Source organism: Gopherus evgoodei, chromosome 1 (assembly GCF_007399415.2).
Source record: "Gopherus evgoodei ecotype Sinaloan lineage chromosome 1, rGopEvg1_v1.p, whole genome shotgun sequence".
In the NCBI taxonomy this organism is placed as follows: Eukaryota; Metazoa; Chordata; order Testudines; family Testudinidae; genus Gopherus; species Gopherus evgoodei.
The window spans coordinates 50,832,747-50,851,504 of NC_044322.1; the positions used below are offsets into that span (position 1 = coordinate 50,832,747).

The 18,758-nt window shown below is 40.4% G+C and overlaps 1 protein-coding gene across 4 annotated transcripts in view; it reads right to left on the reverse strand.

Annotated features, from left to right (window-relative positions):
- The window catches only part of PROSER1 (proline and serine rich 1), a 33,668-nt gene that overhangs the window by 3,855 nt on the left and 11,055 nt on the right, over positions 1-18,758 (reverse strand). For all 4 annotated transcript variants that reach the window (XM_030563900.1, XM_030563917.1, XM_030563926.1 and 1 more), the window contains exons 5-12: positions 14,390-14,483; positions 12,107-12,217; positions 11,297-11,380; positions 10,243-10,321; positions 7,297-7,392; positions 7,137-7,181; positions 1,376-3,131; positions 580-727 (exon numbers count right to left, since the gene is read on the reverse strand). In XM_030563900.1, coding sequence (XP_030419760.1) covers positions 580-727; positions 1,376-3,131; positions 7,137-7,181; positions 7,297-7,392; positions 10,243-10,321; positions 11,297-11,380; positions 12,107-12,217; positions 14,390-14,483 — 2,413 coding nt within the window. The remainder of the gene's footprint in view (positions 1-579; positions 728-1,375; positions 3,132-7,136; positions 7,182-7,296; positions 7,393-10,242; positions 10,322-11,296; positions 11,381-12,106; positions 12,218-14,389; positions 14,484-18,758) is intronic.

An 18,758-nucleotide genomic window follows, 5' to 3' on the forward strand; every position in this document is an offset into this window, starting at 1 on the left:
CATATTATATTGAGGTAGAGGTGTAATTTCAGTGATCAAAGCATGCAAACACTGTCTTCTATTAGTACAATACATATGGGCATAATTTTAAAATCCTGTAGGTAATTCTTTGTTCCCTTATTTTCCATCTGTAGATCTTAAAGACTTTACAAAGCAAACAGTTTCTCCATCTGTAAAAACCAATGAAGCATAGATTACGTGATTTGCCTAAAATCACAAAATTAGTGTTAGGAACAGAACCCAGGTCAGTGCACTAGACCAAGATACTACAAATTTTACATGTCAGATCTGTCCCCTTCTTTCCTCCTCCCCACTTTTACAATGCCACCCATAAGAAAGGATTTGACACATCCATAGCCTTTAGAGAAAGTCAGCTGAAGTGCCATTGATAGTCCTGTCCCCAAGAGCAACAGCTATCTTCAGACAACTGGATGTTGGATTATCAGACTGTACTGCATCAGCCCTGTAGCCAATTCTTTAAAGTAAGTTGTGCTTTCTAAAAGCGGAGATTTGATATTGAACAATTAATGCTCCAGTGGGGCCTTAAGGCAGTGAAATATCAAGACATATGCCGCTTACCTGTAGTAGCGCTGATTGCGCTGCTGCACTATGCTGCAACTCCTGCAGGGAAGACTGTGCAGCACTTTGGGTAAATCCAGGGATACCAGGAAGAGACAAGAGTCCAGGGAAAACTGTATTTCCTGGGGTTTGCAGCCCAGAAGTCAAGCTGAAATAATCAAGACATGGCAGTCATTAGGAACACTTTCAACAATATTTTATCCTAGATTTCTTATCTTGCTAAGAGCACCAGGGTTTCTAAACCTCAGTTAACTAAGTTTCTCAAACAGCACACCTAAGCTGCCACCCACACAATGTTTGCATGTACAAGCCAGGACACTGGTACACACATGCAACTTGAGCATGCAAGCCAGTATCTTGTGTGCAGTTACCTGCTTGTGCATGAATATTTTGTAGGTGAAAATGTAGTGTTGGATGTTTTTCCTGACACAGAAAAGGCTAGGATATTGTCTGCTATTACCTAAGTATGTCATTGATACATATTTTAGACCCATTCTTGCAAAAACCTAGCATGTTGCAGGAGGTGCCAAGTACCCTCAATAGGGAGCTGAGGACACTCATCACCTTGCAGGATTGAACCTTATAGAAACTGGAATTCTGTACACTAGCTGCAAAATATAGACTTGCCTCCTCATTTAAATTCTAAAGACAGATGAAAATCTGCTGCTGAAGTAACCATTTAAAATATTAAAGTTCTTTTATAACTGTGCCTGGAAATACCATCTATGTCTAAAGTAAATAAATGTTTTGCTGAGAAAGAAATGATTTTAAACCTCCTTCAGAAACAGAAACATACCCAGCCTGTGCAACAAGTGCAGAGTTGAAGTTTGAGCTAAAGGCCGAGGCAAACCCTGGCAGGACCGGAGCCGGAGATGGGGCTGTGGCAGCTGCCGGCAGCGGTGCAACTGCTGCTACTGTAGAAGATGCCTGGAGGCCAGGGAAAGAAGGGAGAGCTGGAGTGACAGTGGGTGTGTTAGAGACAGGGAAACCAGGGAAGGATGGGTTTGATGATGCCAGAGGCCCCTGGGTGACAGAAAATAGGGAGGGGACGGCACTGGACAAGTTAAGCGGAAAGGGTGGAGCAGAGACTGTTGCTGAAGCAGTGAGTCCTGAGAGAACAGCTGCTGTAGAATTCACATGAGAAGCAGACACAGATGAAGCAGTTGTAGATGGAGTGGCTAACAAAGACCCTGGGACAGTGACTGGTGGTGTAAGTGCTGAGTTACCAGGAAAAGCAAAGTTACTGGTCAGAGACGTGAAGGGAGGAAGTCCATTAAATACTGGGGCAACTGGAGCAGAGGAAGCATGTGCGGCAAGGGAAATGGAGGCAAGAGAAGTGGAGCTGTTTAAGGGAGCACTCAAAGAGGAGAGACCTGATAATGCTGGATTAAGGGAACTAGGTAAACTGACTGGCACTGAAGTTGCAGAGGTATATGCACGCCCAAGTGCTGACAATCCTAGTGTGCCATGAGACGGGGCAGCCGAATGAGAAGGGCCTTTGAAGGCTGAGAGAGTAGGGCTCATGGGTTCAGTTTTGACCAGAACTGGAATACTTGTGGCAGCTGGCGCTGATGAAATCTGATGCTCAGGATTAGTAGGGCTCTCACCATGCAAAAGTGCAACAGAGGCACCACAGCTGACTGGTATAACAGATTGTGAAGTGGTTAATGGTGACTGAGTTGGCAATGCCGGGGGAGTGGAACTAGGATTGGCTACAGAGGGAGATGGAAGACCCGGGAAAATGGCCAGTCCTGGCGTGGAAGAACGTTGAGGTGTAGGCGTGGCAGATGGAGTATAACATTTGTTTACAGAGGAGGCAGGAGGCTCAGAGCTTTGATTAGCAAGAGCAGATAAAGAGGCAAGTTCACTTGTCACAGCAGAAGGTAAAGCACTGATTAATGAGGTATCATTTGATGTCAGAAATCCCTTTAAGACCGACAGAATTGGATTAGGCAAGCTAAGTGGGCCAGAGATGCTAGTGGCAGGAGAGCTAGCAATTGCAGAGGGAATGGGACTAGATATCCCTTGAGGAGTGGGGGTCAAGGACAAAGGGAGGCCAGCAAAAACGGATGACAATGGAGCAGGATTATTAACTGAAGCAATTGAAGAGGCTGCAGAAAAAGGAAGACCAGCAAATGGTGCAGAAGCAGATGCAAAAGCTTCATTAGAGGCAGGTGCAGCACATGGTGTGGAAGAAGCTTGTGGAGCTGGCGTAGCAGCAGGGATAGAAGTCAGTCCAGAGAAAACTGCAGGAACAGGGATGGAGGTTGCACTATGAACAGATGTGACAGGAACACCAGGCAATGAAAGGGATTTGATGACAGATGGGGTTGGGATTGAGGGCTGAGATGTATGGATGGAAGAGGAGACCTGCCCTGGGAAAACAGGAAGCACAGGAGTAGACATGCTCATCCCAGGGATGACTGCAGTGGCAGGTGCTAATGGATGGCTTATCGCCTTGACAGGGGATGGGGTAGCAACTGGAGTAGCAGCAGGTGTTGAAGGATTAGAACCATGAGGAGTAAAGAGCTGATTCGCTTGTGCAGAAAAAGCTGCAAAGAAACAAAACTGGTAAGAATACTTGAAACCGACAGAAATGTTTCAATTAAACACAAATGCATCTTATATAATTATAAAATATGATACACAAGCAGTAACTAACATATGTTTGTATATACACAATCTACATGGAAGGCTATGAAGATAAAATAGAGAGGTATCTACGTAGGTGATACATGCCCAGCAGTATACAGTAAGTAGACTACATGTTTCTATGTGTCTCCCTTCAATGGTTCTCTATTACATGCACTAGCAATTATGTCTAAACACTCTATAGCATTTACAACTTCTTCATGGGCTAGTGCAGGAGAGAGTTTAGATCTTCAAACATGCTCCCAGAGATCTCTCTATGTAAGACAGGTAAACCGCTAATTCCTGTCCCTAACAGCTAGCAGCACCCACAATAGGATGAGCATTCTGCACTGGTACCATTTTGCTCACCACATGAGCTCTATATGAAGGTTTACGCTAATTCTAGAACAGGCAGAATGCCAGGATTTTACAGAGGTTTGTTGGAATCCAGTCCACAACTGCAGAGTACATAATTTTAGGAGATTAGTTTTTATTTTATTGGTAGGTAGATTTAATTCTTTGACTGGTTCTGATTCTGTATATCACAATCTGGACAGCAGAGGAAGTGCATTACGAGATTCACGTGTGCTACAGGTGTACTAGCTAACAATGAAACCTGCCCATAAAAACAAAGTCTCTAAGAAACAGTTTGTTCCAACTGGGGATCAAATGTCCCATCTGCAAGTACCAATGCACTACAGCTAACGCCAAGAATTTCAGTTTATATCAACCCTACAAAGTAAAATAAAGAGGGACGCTTTCTGGAGGAAAGCAGGAAGGCACACGACCAGATTAAATGGGAGAGAGGACACTAAATCTATGTCTGAAAGCTGGTGTCTCAGAGCTCATTATGGATCTTGAAACTCTTACTAAATGTGAGTAGCCCCATCACCTTCAATGTGGGCATTTTCATGAGTAAGAACTATTTGACCTCAACACCCCAAAATTTGTGCTAAACTGTGTTTTAACCAATTTGGAGTGCTATGTAAATACGACATAGGGATTGAGCTCTTTAATTCTAGTCACTTCTATAGCATTTTTATAACACCTTGCTCTCCCTATAAATGCTATCATGTTCTTTGTTCCCATTACTTTTAAACACAATTTCCTTGCTCCATTGTGGATTAGAAATAAGGCATGTTATAATCACTGGTCGTTTCCCTTAAAAACCAACATTTATATTTTGTTTAGAAATGAACATTTTCTGTTTAACCATCAACAGAACACTGACCAAGGGGGCAAAACTCACTGCTTCTTTAACTCCATGTTATATCCTAAATTTACCTCTCCCCACTTTAAAACCTTAAGTTTTCCACCACTGAAAACTCAGCCTCAAGATCTTCGGATACTGTTTAAATTGATACAGGCAAATACTATTAATATTCTGAAACTTAAACATCTTAGATATTTGCAAACAAAATGAAAAAGGTTCACTTCTGTCCTTTTCTACAAAACCAAGATCTATGCCCCATGTCCTGGACTCTCTTTCCATAACCTCATCCTGAACTCCAAATTGAAGAATTAACTAGGGCTGTCAAGCAATTAAAAAAATTAATCGTGACTAATTGCACTGTTAAACAATAATAGAACACCACTTATTTAAATATTTTTGGATGTTTTCTACATTTGCAAATATATTGATTTCAATTACAACACAGAATACAAAGTGTACAGAGGTCACTTTATATTTGTTTTTGATTAGACGTATTTGCACTGTAAAAACAAAAATACTATTTTTCAATTTACCTAATACAAGTACTGTAGTGCAATCTCTTTATCATGAAAGTTGAACTTACAAATGTAGAATTATGTACAAAAAAACCGCATTCAAAAATAAAACAATGTAAAAGTTTAGAGCCTGCAAGTCCACTCAGTCCTACTTCTTGTTCAGGCAATCGCTCTGACAAACAAGTTTGTTTACATTTGCAGGAGATAATGCTGCCCACTTCTTGTTTACAATGTCACATGAAAGTGAGAACAGGCGTTCTCATGGCACTGTTGTAGCTGGTGTCGCAAGATATTTACACGCCAGATGCACTAAAGATTCATATGTCCCTTCATGCTTGAACCACCATTCTAGAGGACATGTGTCCATGCTGATGATGGGTTCTGCTCAATAACAATCCAAAGCAGCGCGCAGAAGGTTTTTCTTCTTTTTTGGTGGTTCAGTTTCTATAGTTTCCACATTGGAGTGTTGGTCTTTTAAGACTTCTGAAACCATGCTCCACACCGTGTCCCTCTCAGATTTTGGAAGGTTCTTCAGATTCTTAAACCTTGGGTCGAGTGCTGTAGCTATCTTCAGAAATCTCACATTGGTACCTTCTTCGCATTTTGTCAAATTTGCAGTGAAAATGTTCTTAAAATGAACGTGTGTTGGGTCATCATCCAAAATGGCTATAACATGAAATATATGGCAGAATGCAGGTAAAACAGAGCAGAGGTCATATAATTCTCCCCCAAGGAGTTCAGTCACAAATTTAATTAACGCATTATTTTTTTAACAAGCGTCATCAGCATGGAAGCATGTCCTCCGGAATGGTGGTCGAAGCATGAAGGGGCATACGAACGTTTAGCATATCTGGCAAGGAAATAAATTGCAATGCCGACTACAAAAGTGCCACGCAAATGCCTTTTCTCACTTTCTGGTGACACTGTAAATAAGAAGAGGGCAGCATTATCTCTTGTAAACGTAAACAAACTTGTTTGTCTTAGCGATTGGCTGAACAAGAAGTAGGACTGAGTGGACTTGTAGGCTCTGAAGTTTTAAAATGTTTTGGTTTTGAATGCAGTTATGTAACAAAAAAATAAAAATGTACATTTGTAAGTTGCACTTTCAAGACAAAGATTGCACTATGGTAGGTGTATGAAGTGAATTCAAAAATATTATTTATTTTGTCATTTTTACAGTGCAAATATTTGTAATAAAAAAATAATATACACTTTGATGTCAATTACAATACAGAATACAGTATATGAAAATGTAGAACATCCAAAATATTTAATAAATTTCAATTGGTATTCTATTTAACAATGAGATTAATTTTTTTTAATCGCAATTATTATTATTATTTTTAGTTAATTACGTGAGTTAACTGCAATTAATCGACAACCCTAGAATTAACTAATGATCACAGTTCTTGGCTCTGACTCATTAAAGTTGGTATTAGAGAAATTTAGGTTCAAGATAGCCAAGGATTGTTGTTGGTATTCTGGTTTTCAATGAGGATGTTGTCCTTTTAATTGTATTGATTTACCTGTGTATCTGTCGTAAGCGTATAACTAAGTGTGTCTTTAAGTAGCAAAATTCCTGAGCAACTACGCCTGGGTACAGAGGATGGAGACAAAACAGACAGAGAACATTCTCCTGGAATTTTTAATGTTAGCTCCTTTAACTTGCCCATTTTACTTTGTTTTGGTTACTTGCTTGTGTGCATAACAGACGACAAATTCAGCTTGAAAAAAGTTCAAGGTATTTTGTTTTTAGTTTCTGCCACATAAAAGGAATGGCACAAGTAGCAACAATAAAACATTCCCCACACACTGGATTTAAACAAGTTACAAGCTGTGAACATATTGTGCAATCAGCAAAATTTGGTGGTTGTGCATTCAAATCTCCCACTGTTACTTACATACACAAAAATCCTACTTGACCAGGCCCCAGATTAGATAAAAAGCAATTTTTTCAGCCACTGAAAAACAGTTGCTAATAATGAATTTCCATGCACAGCATTTCTAAGAGTATATTCCCTTATTTGTTTGCTATATTATCTGGACAAATATGCACACAATTAAAAATACAAAATATGAATGTTCATTCAAACTAAATTAAAAATCTTGAGGTTTAAAAATAATTTACAACTTTCTGAAAGGAATGCATTAAATTGCGTCAAAATATAGCAGATTTTCCCTGAATAACTGCACTTTACCTTGATTTTGGGAAGGTTTTGCCTGATTGGAAAGGTCTTCGTTTTCTATGTAGAGAACAACAGTTATTTAAGGACAGAACAAGTTCAGAAATAAGTTATCCATACTCACATTTAAAAACATTTGTTTATGCCAACATTTATACAGACAAATATGCTTTACCTGATCCCACTTGATTAGTGGTATATGGTGGAGGAGCGGGTAAGCTTGGTGCTAGGACACTGGCCATTGGAACTAAACCGGCATTGTTGTAAGCACCTAAAAAAAAACCAAACACCACACATATGCATCAAACAAAAGTCAATAAATACAAACAGATGATTTAAGAGTCGACTAGTCAGTATTATTCTGTTAAAAGGATACTTTCAAGGCTCTAAAATGTTCCCTTATTAGTTAAAGCAAAGCCACTTAACCCTCTAGGCTGCATAGGATGAGAAGCATGTGTTCCAATGTAAGTTTTAGTTAGGGCAGCTCTCTGATGGCTCATAAGACAGTATCAACGGGAGACTGAGATAAATGGATTTCTTGCTCTCTGAAGCAATCTGGGAAAGCAAAATTCTTGCCCCTTTCAATTCCATGCTGTCTTACAAGAAAAGAGATGGGAGAAAGGAAGTGATACGAAACGCATATGTGGGTCACAGTATTTATTGTTGTTGTTCCCACCCTAACAACTCCCACCCCAAGGCTGTGACAAACCTTGTTTCTGGAGGGTTGATAATAAAAAACCCACCAACACTGGCAAGGAGATTTACATAAGAGAGTCCTTTCTAGGTAAATGTCACACTTTGGAACCGTCATCCTTCAACATCTCTTTAAATGATAAGGTACTAAACTGGTATAGCAGGTGATTTTGAAAGATTAGGTATAGTAAATATTTCCTATCATAAAAATAGCTTCCTTATTTTCCTATAATGTATAGTAACTAACACACGCTGTTGTACTGTTTTAGCGCTTAGTTACTGCAATGAAGAGGGACGTGAGAGCTTATATAAAAATATGTATCCACACCCCCACAAAGAGTGTGAAAAGCATACACGCAAATTCACATATGTAAGATACAGACAGCACCATCAACACCACTCAAAACAGGGAAAGGAGCTTTTGCACATCAAGTAACTGCCGATATGCACACTTTTCATTCATGATACAGGTGTTAAAACTCCTTGCATGACTGTTTATGGCAAAAATCTAAGGAGCAGTTTACATTCACTGAGGGTGTAGGGATATTAAAGAAGGTACTAACAGTGATTCCCCCAAGTGACAGTGACCCCCTCCCCCAGTTTCACCAAGCACAAAAATCTTTTAGTTCTTCTGTTAAAACTTGTAAGCTCCTATCTGCAGAAAACACTGATTGTGTCTGTCTTGTGAAAGATACTCTATTACTATGTAAAACTTACAAACAAGTTAATTGACTTTGTTCTTGATGTAAACACTATGCCATCCTTAAGCTGTAATTGATACAATGTAAACAAACAGACCCCCATCCTCTGTGATCACAGGGCCAGGAGTCTCATATGAATTAACACACACCCCGAAAGTGGTGAAGATAGTAAATTAAAATATGTTTAAGATATGGAATGTATGTTGATGAATGCTTGATGTGCATGAATGGTTAGGGAGGTGCCAGCCTAGAAAGGGAGTATCCATTGGCCGAAGAATGTGTCAAGAGGACCACCAGACAACCCCCGGAGGGTAAACTGGGATCCACTCCATCATCTGTAAGGATGAAAAAAACAAACTTTGGACAGTGTAAAGCCACCAGGAATGTGCCATCTGCTGATTGAGTCAGCAACAGCAGGATGAAACAGCTCCCATAGACTAACATAGGAATTAATTCCTATAAGAATGAACTCCAAAGACTGAGGACTTTGAGTCTCTGGTTCTGCTGCCAGCATCCAGGAGCATCAGTTGCATCTGACACAGACTTGGCTCCATACCTGACCAGTAACTTGCCATGAGCAACTTCTAGGCTGGTAACTATAACACCTATACATAACTTGAATGAATGATCGTGTGAATGAAATACATACATATTATATGTATGTATGTATAAGGAATAAGTAGTAATAGGAATTAGTCAAACAACATTGTTTACTTTTGCCTTTTGCTTTATTATTATATTTACAATAAATGTGGCATCTTTGCCTTATCCCTCTTAATAAGATCCTGCTGGTTTTTATTATATTGGTATAACAAGGGGACAAACACTCCCCACTGATATATACCAAAATACCTTACACATAAGTTTTGCTCATGGCTTAAAAACAGTCAAGTGAAGCAAGGCTCAGATCACTTTATTTACTAACTAATTACAATGCAGTTTCTTAATGCAGTGGAGCATTTGATGAAAGGAGCTTAAAGCAACTGAAATAAACTCACTTCTGCTTGACGATGTGGTCTTTGCCTTTAAGGACACATCTACACAGCCTGGGGCAGCGAGCCTCTGAAACCAGGGTGACAGACTCAGACTCACAGGGCTCGTGCTACCACACTACAAATAGCTTGTAGATATTGTGGCTCAGGCTGGAGCTCATGCTCTGAAGCCCAGAGAAGGAAGCGGGCTTCAGAGCCCAAGTTCTAGCCCAAGCTGCAATTTAAAAGCAGTCTACATAGCTATACTGAATGGGGTAGCATGAGCCCAAGTCCGTTGGCTTTGCACTAGCTTTGCAAACGTACCCTAAAAGGGACAGCATATCTTTTTCATGGCCAGATTCAAATAACACATCCAGCTTCCCAATAACAAACTCTGTATTGGCTTTTATGATACAGAAGTCAAATATTTATATTCAATTGAATTCTAAGAACCCCATAGTTATCATCCTCATCTTTTCTGAAATGCATGCCATCTCCAGTAATAAGAGATTCTATGATCAGAACGGCATTGACAGTTCTCTGAATGATGCAAAAGCCGGAAAAGAAGCCAATACACTCATCATATTGGCTCTACAGTGATAACAGGAGAAGTTAGAGCTAGGACCCAGATTACACATAGGGAGCACAGTCAACTAAAAAGGTAACTATGGTCAGAAACGTATCACCACACTAGAACTTTTTAAAAAGAAAACAGATCAAATAATAGGATCAAGCTAAAGCATAAAGAAGCCTTACTTGGTGCAATAGTTGCATGTGGCCGGCATGGTGGGATGGGGTATGGAACAGGTTTGTGTGGGTTGTACGTTGCTGGGGCCTACATTAAAAAAACGTGAAAAAGCATTAAGTAATGTTTCTCCTCCAAAAAAATATAGCATTTAGATGCTTAGATACTGTACAGGTCATTGTTACTTATCCTGGGAAAGAGAATTTGCTGTATCAAATCACATTGCTGACTCATTATGTTTGCTACCCTGTCTCTAAAGCTGTCAATACTTGAATGCTTCTAAAGGTGAAATACTGTGTTGTAACAACATACTTGTGTAACATAGCAATAGGAGAGGAAAAAAGGAAAGTCTTTGCTTATCCATGCAACTTTCATGCCTTGAAGCACTGGATTCTATTTCCCTTCTCTTAATTTGCACAACCACAAATGTAAATTATGGCCATAAAATTATCCAGTCCTTAAAATAAATAAAATTAAAAATACAGCCACTAGATTGGGAAACACGTGGAAACAGAAGTTCTAGTCATACATTTCTGCAATACTTCTCGACTCACACTGAAAATATCAGATTCAGTATTTTCCTATTTTTTTTAAACAAGTTTTATTTTTAAATCAGAAATTTAGATGTGTTGCCACAGAATAAATTTCCTCATAAAGCACCTTATTTCAGGAGTTGTGTATTAGATTTTGATGTGGAAAAGCCTCACAGCTCATGAAGCAAAGCCAGAATGGCTGTTAAAACTTCTAGACTAAGTCATGAAGGAACTATGGGAACCAGCTTGGCTTTCCTTACTAGACTAGTTGATATTGTGTCCTAGAATGCATGTACAATGTAGTGACTGGAAGCCCCTGAAGAATTTATTTCTTTATAGTTAATAAAATTATAGAAATACTGGAACACTGCATAGCATTCTTATTACAGTTAAGAAGCTTAAGTAAAGGCATCAATACTTAATGACAAGAAAGTAGAGATGCAGCTTCCTCATATCTTCTTCCAGTCTTTTTATTTTCTAGTGATAGGACAGCATTTCATGAGGAAAAAAAATCATAAGGCTTAAGACGTACTGGTTTGGACGGTCCAAGTATACGGGCTGCAATTCCCTTCCCTTCATTAGTACATTCTTCAGTCTCCTTTTTGATAGGCGTTCCCTAAGACATAAAACCCATCGGTTATTAAGCATTTTATTTAGAAATAAATAGGAGAAAGCAGAGATAAAGATTTTCACCTTAGTCTTATTCTGAATAATATTCAAATTCACAGCTATTCTGATAGTCTCAATTAATCACACATTCCAAAATACAGAACTGTGTTCTGGATTTGTTGCATCACAGTTAAGAAAGTTCGAATTAGGCTGCATTATAACACTGGGCTTTTGTATGCAGAAGTATATTAAATAATCACAGTTTTTGCTACACCTGGAATTCTGCATTCAATTCTGGGGTCCTCACCACCAGAAAGACAAGATATAAGGAGTTCACAGACAATATTTAGCATAGGACATTTAAAACAGAACTAAGACTAGTATATGTATTGTAGAGACCAATCCCATATTATGTTAAAAAGTTAATCACTCTACTAATAAGCCTTTTACACCTTTAGTTTCCATGATTCTGTACAGCATGTTTGTGGCACAAGTTTTCCTATTTATTTCTTGTATAAAAGGATGTCGCACATAGAACTCTGAAGGAAAGAAATCTGAGTTTTTTAATTATTCACTATGAATGGTTACTGGGCAATATATGACAAAGTTATTGCTTTTAATTCCACTCATGCCAAGTTGTCCTCCTTTCATTAGAATGAACAGCAGTTCAGGTACACTACAGTACATCCTAAATGAAAAGCACTTTTGAAGAACGTAAGTAGATTTCACATACTGGGAAAATTCCATTTATCCGGCTTGGTTTCCCCTTGGGATAAGGGTTTCCAGGAATCATGCCACAGGAAGATATCATAGCATGAGGGGCTTTACAACCTCCTTTGGAAGCCTGCAACATAACCAAAGAAAGTAGCATTAAAACTCTACAAATTCAGACAGTATTACATTATTCAGTGTCTGAAATTCAGCACTTTTAAAATGATACGAATTGTGATATTCAGCTTTCATTAATAATGAATATATCTACATCAAAATCCAGATTCAAAGCCCTCCATAGCTTTGCTTACCCTGTATGTTAGTTCTTCCTTCCATCTACCCCTCCCCTATTCACTGCATGCTATATGCTCTATCCAGTCCCACCTTGTTTTGATGGCTCCTTTGGGCCCAATTCTGCTCCTAGTGAAGTCAAGGACTCAGAATGACTTTAAAGAAAGTAGGACTGTGACCCTAGTCATCTCTCACATTATCATGGCTTTTTTCCTACACAACCCTTGTGTGAAAAAGTCTTCCTCTTCTTGTACAACCACCAATTACACTGCTCTACAGCCAAAATGCTTCTAAAATAAATGTAGTCCAACTTTACTAATTCTGGGTCACTGAGAATGAAAATGATGCTTAAAATTGTTGATTGGCTCTAGTTTTCAAGAGGTGCTATTGAGTCAGTATATACGACCCTTGACTTGGGAATGGTGGAGGATAAGTGAGTTATAAAGGGAAAGGATCTCAATTTAAACCAGAAATGACTAAAATACATCTTTGACTGGATCTATGAATAAATCTATGACTGGGTTTGGACAGTACTTGCTTTTTAGGCAAAACAATGAATGATGCAATCTGAAGCTGGTATTGCATCATACACGATATGAATTGCATCATGTTATTCCTAGAAGTCATGGAGGATGCAATCATAAGGAAGCTTACATCACTCTGTTGAACAAATTGCCCTATATCAGCTCTAGAAATCATACAGTGTCCTACTCTCTTATTTGTCAGTGTTTGATTTTGCAAAGGGACACATTTCTGTTTAGCCAAAGTGAGCAGAGATGCCTCGTACTTGTGTGAAGAGTGCAGATAACTTCTGCTATGTTTGTGGTAAAGTGACTTTTGCATCACAAAAGCGCAGTATAACCACTATGGTTAAGAAAGCCTATCACCTTTATTTTGGCTGCAAAATTGGAGATCAGGACAAGAGGTGGGCCCCACACATATGCTGCAACACTTGTGCAACAAATCTTGGCCAGTGGTTGAACAGGAAAAGGAAATCTATGCCTTTTGCAGTGCCAATGATTTGGAGAGAGCCAACAGATCATACCAGCAATTGTTACTTCTGCATGGTGCCTCCAGTTGGGAAAGGTGTGTCAAAGAAGAAAAAGTGGACTGTGCATTATCCAAACATTCCATCAGCTATACGCCCAGTACCCCATGGAGAAGGACTGCCGGTTCCTGATGCACCAGAATCATTCTCACTTGAGTCAGATGAGGAAGAGGAAGAGGATGAAACTTCTGGTCCTGAACCATCAATGTCACAGGACCCACATTTTCTCCCATCCTCCTCCTCTGAACCACACCTCATAACACAAGGTGAACTGAATGACCTTGTCAGGGATTTGGAACTACCCAAGAGTAAGGCACAGCTTTACTGGGCTCCAGACTACAGCAATGGAATCTCCTGGTAGGCTATCTGGGCAAATAGAGCCCATCAATGCTTGCAGACTATTGCTGGACAGTGACAAGAGATGCTCCATTTAATGAATACAAGAGACAAGCCAAGAAGCACCGAGTAGACACTGAATAGGACTAAACTATGTCCATAATAGTTTTTTGCCTTTTGTTTCATAATACATTTTATTTATATAAAACCCTTTTGCTGATTTTTAAAGTGTTACATAAACAGGACAGGTGAAATATCATCATGTAAAGCAACCATAAACACATGAAAAGACCTAGGTTTACAATTTATGATTAAAACTCTATCTACACAATATACATAGACATAAAATGTAAAAACTTAAATATCTTAGAAATAGTAGCCAATCAGTTGTTTTAATTGTCATATTTGAATTCAGCACATCAAAATACATAATAAATAGCACATCATATCTCTGAAGCAGATGACTTCTCAAGAATTGTAGACCCGTGTTATTTGCTCTCCTCCTTCACAGACTCACTTCCTTCAGATGGTCAACCAACAGTTTCCATTAGCTATTAATTATATGGGCCCTGATCCTGCAGTGACCATATGGATGGAAATAACACAATATCAGTGAACATCTTCTAATACCTGCTCAAGAATTCTCCTGCATCTTTTCTTCTCTGACATGTTAATCCTGAACAGGTCCTCAATAAGGCGGTAATTCTGAGCATCAACAATGTTGCTACAAAGGAAACGGTTGAACAGTTACTGTCATTTCTTATACCTATCACACACACGATCAGGAACTAGCAGCTGAAAGCTCATGCAACTGCACAGGCATAGGGGAGCGTGTGTGTAAAAAAGAGAAAATGGCTGAGAAGTTAAAAATTGGATGGTGTGACAGACCTAGGCCAGTGGGGTACAGGAGTCTGGTAGAGGGCAAATATACTGGTCACTGGATGAGTAGTTTTCTGTTCCGAGTGACCAGAGCAGGGGCTGCACTAGAGTAATCAGGAACCTGCTAGAACCAGTGAAGGCAGACAGGCTGATTAGATCACCTGCAGCCAATCAAGGCAGGCTAATCAGGGCACCTGGGTTTAAAAAGGAGCTCACTCCAGTCAGGTGAGGGGGAGCCAGAGTAGAGGAAGTGCGTGTGAGGAGCTGGGAGCAAGAGGCACAAGGAGCTGAGAGTGAGAGGCTGTGTTGCTGGAGGACTAAGAAGTACAAGCGTTATCAGACACCAGGAGGAAGGTCCTGTGGTGAGGATAAAGAAGGTGTTTGGAGGAGGCCATGGGGAAGTAGCCCAGGGAGCTGTAGCTATCATGTAGCTGTTACAAGAGGCACTATAGACAGCTGCAATCCACAGGGCCCTGAGCTGGAACCCAGAGTAGAGGGCGGGCCTGGGTTCCCCCCAAACCTTCCAACTCCTGATCAGACACAGGAGGAGTTGACCCAGACTGTGGGGAAGATCACTGAGGTGAGTAAATCTGCCAATAAGCGCAGGACCCATCAAGGTAGAGGAGGAACTTTGTCATAATGGTAACTGATCACAAAATCCAGTAATGGATCAACCTGGTGATATTCTGAACCAAAAGAGCTCTCGCCTGTGCTTGTAGCTGCTTCCACTGCTTTACATTATCTAGCCAGACATTTTAGGCTTCAGTGACACACAGAGTGACATTCCTGGAATATTATATACTAATCATTTTTTAATAGTGCATTATTTGTTCAAACAGTTCTCAGCAATATATTAAAGAAATATAATTAGTCTGTGCACAAACTATTATTAAACCTTTGCAGTGCTTGATTTCTCCCTCTTACAGGTCAAGAAAATAATTCAGTCTTACATATGCCACCAATGCTTATGTCTTGAAATAGGGTCTCTCAATTATTTGTAAATTAATACAATACACAGGAAAACACAAACTTGAAATTCTGAGTGGCCAAAACAGCCACGTTGAAAGGATAAGTAAAACCTAAGTTTATTGTCATAGTTCACATTAGCAGCTCTCACTCTAACTGATGCACAATTCTTATCACAGCAGCAAGGCTGCAGCTACCAGGCTTGGCACAGGCTCCTGCTCTCTACCATCTGGTGGCTTGGTGACAGATTCCTACAGGATCAAAAAGAAGAGGCTCTTGGCAGTTACCTCCATGCTGTGGAGTGGTGATGAAACACTCCAAATGTCACACCAAAATTTAAATAAAGAAATATACCAAACAACTAACATTTCGAAGTGCAGCAGGCATTCCAATACCTGGTGTCACTGTTTTGCCTAATGAGCCTGGTAGCAGCAGCCACACTGCTGACACAGATGTTCCAGATTGCTATTAGCTCTCCCTGCTGCTAAAGAACAACTATGATTATAGTTACTTTCCATTAAAATAGATTTCTTGATAGAGGAAAATGTGGTGTAAATGGGATCATCAGGGTACTGATCAAAGCTGTTAGAGACACACAAGCAAAATGGTGTCAAATAAAAGCGGATCAACTTTAATTTTTTTTGTTTTGTTAGTTTGTACCACAGCCATAACATGAACTTAGTATACTTTTTATGCTGTATTCTGTTTTAAGTATTCTGTTTTAACAGATGTTCATATCAAGAATTTACATATTGAAAAGTCCTCAAATAGGCTTTAACACTATGAACCACAGTACGAGAGTCCTCAAATATAGATTTATGTTATAGACAGATCTTGAAGCAGTTGTGTTCCATCAATAATCCCAAATGTATGTTTACATGGAAAACTTTTAAAAATTGTTCTGACCTAGCAACTGAACATGCCTATTTAAATAGGTATTTACATACTTTTAAAAATGTGAATTATTTGCTAAGTGTAAATAAATACTTAGGAAGCTTTTAAAATGCAGAAGGCATTGGGTATTGAATAGATTACAGTGAGCTAATACCCTATGTAGGAACGGCCTGATGAGTTGTTGGACATGGGTGAGGCCTCATCCCTTGGGAGAGAGGATTAGAATCTGCTGACTGGAAACAGAATATCTATACTAGATAAGATAAGGGGGGGAATACCCAGGGAACCATTTACAATAGACAAGACAACAATGGATAAGATAATGCCAGAACATAAAATGAGGTAAAGAGTAGTCCTACATGTACAGTGCATGATGTACAGGGATTGGTTCCTACAATGAGACTACGCCAATCCCAAAATGTGTGATACAATTGATAGTATATGCAATGTAACATGTAAATGTATATAAAGGAAGAGGTTTTCTGCGTAACTTTGGATGTGTCGTATGCCCTATTCCAGGGGTTCTCAAAGTGGGGGTCGGGACCCCTCAGGGGATTGTGAGGCTATTACATGGGTGGTGTCGCAAGCTGCCAGCCTCCACCCCAAACCGCGCTTTACCTCCAGCATTTTAAATGGTGTTAAATATATTTTTTAAAAGTGTTTTTAATTTACTGGGGGAGGGGGCTCACACTCAGAGGCTTACTATGTGAAAGGGGTCACCAATACAAAAGTTTGAGAACCACTGCCCTATACCAACCCCCTATGCTTAAGTCTGATCAACTCAACATAGCTTTGCCATGTGCCAAATAAAGATATCTGAGTCAGACTGAATTCTTGGAAAACCAAATGGAAGAGGTGTCAGGGGAACCTGACTACACAGTTTTAACGCACCTGGACTCAAGTTTTGGCATAGTTCAGTAAGTGGAAATGAGATTGATAGGCTCTGCCAAGTTTTAAAGTGTACATCTACACTACACACTCCTTATGGAGATAAGCTACAGGCCCCCCAGTAGCATGGGTATAAACAGTAGTGTAGTCATCTAAGCAGTGCCTCAGTTTTTAGAGTAAAGACACATCTGAATCCACAGGGTCCATACCCTACATGGCTCTCTACACATCCAAAGTCTCCTGCTTCTCTTTTCTTGAGCAGGTCCTGCCTGAGGGTGCTCTTGGCCCACCTCTCACCCTGGTCCTCTAGAAGTTATCATCAGGCCCCTGCCCGCACCTGTTTGGCCATCCCAACAAGCCACTTTAATAGGCTGAATGCCATCCAGCTGGTCTGTCTCAGAACTGCACCCAGAAAACATCTGTACACATGCTTCATACCAGCCACTTCCTTGCCCTTGTGTCCTGCCCCAACACCAAGTTCTGGGACCTGCTGACACCAGAGGCGGGTGAGGAACCTCGGTGGGCCAGCCTGTACTTCATTGTGATATCACAGCCTACTGGGGATATTAGTTGGTAGCTCCTCCATGGAGCCGTAAGTACAGGCATGCATTTGGCATTATTTACGAACTCCCAACACCTATTCTTTTTGCGGTGAGAGGGAGACACTGGCACACATTTAATGTAGAGTGCATCAGGCTGCAGTCCCTCTTCCAGTTCCTCCAGAACCTCTTACTGAGGCACTAGCTGCACTTTCCCCCTCACTTGTTTATCCTAGCACATTCTAGCTGCAGCTCCACGTCATGAGACCTCCTCATCAACCTCCTTTGGGTGCTGGCCAAGATGACCAACCATCACACCAGGAGGAGGAAGCTGGACCGCAGGTGCTCTGCTACTGTGGGACCGATTTCTGGTTCCTTGTCCAACACTGGGCAGAGTTCCTCTGGGTGGTATCCACTGACTCCTCAGACACCTTTGAGGAGCAGTGGGCATTGCTGGGGATTCTCCGCTCAGGATCCAATTCTGGATCCTTGATTTTTAACCTTTAAGCTTCACTCCTGTCTCTTTTCTCCACCATTTGTTGTCCTCAGTATTTAATTGTGGCCTGGGTTCAATGGCCCCTTTCCTTCGGTTGAGGGAGCAAGCCTTTGGCTTTGAGTGGGCTGAGGCCTGCCATCTCCCAGCAACAACAACAACAGGTACAGGCCCAAGAAATGCCTCCCACCTCTACATTGCTAATTTTAGGGGTGTAGTGTCCCACTGCCAGAGTCTTTCCCGCAGCAGGAAACACTCAGGCAGCGGGAAAAGGCTTTGGCAGCAGGGAGCTGCTGGGGCATTTCCCTGCTGTTGCCCCACCTGCCAGAGCCTTTCACTG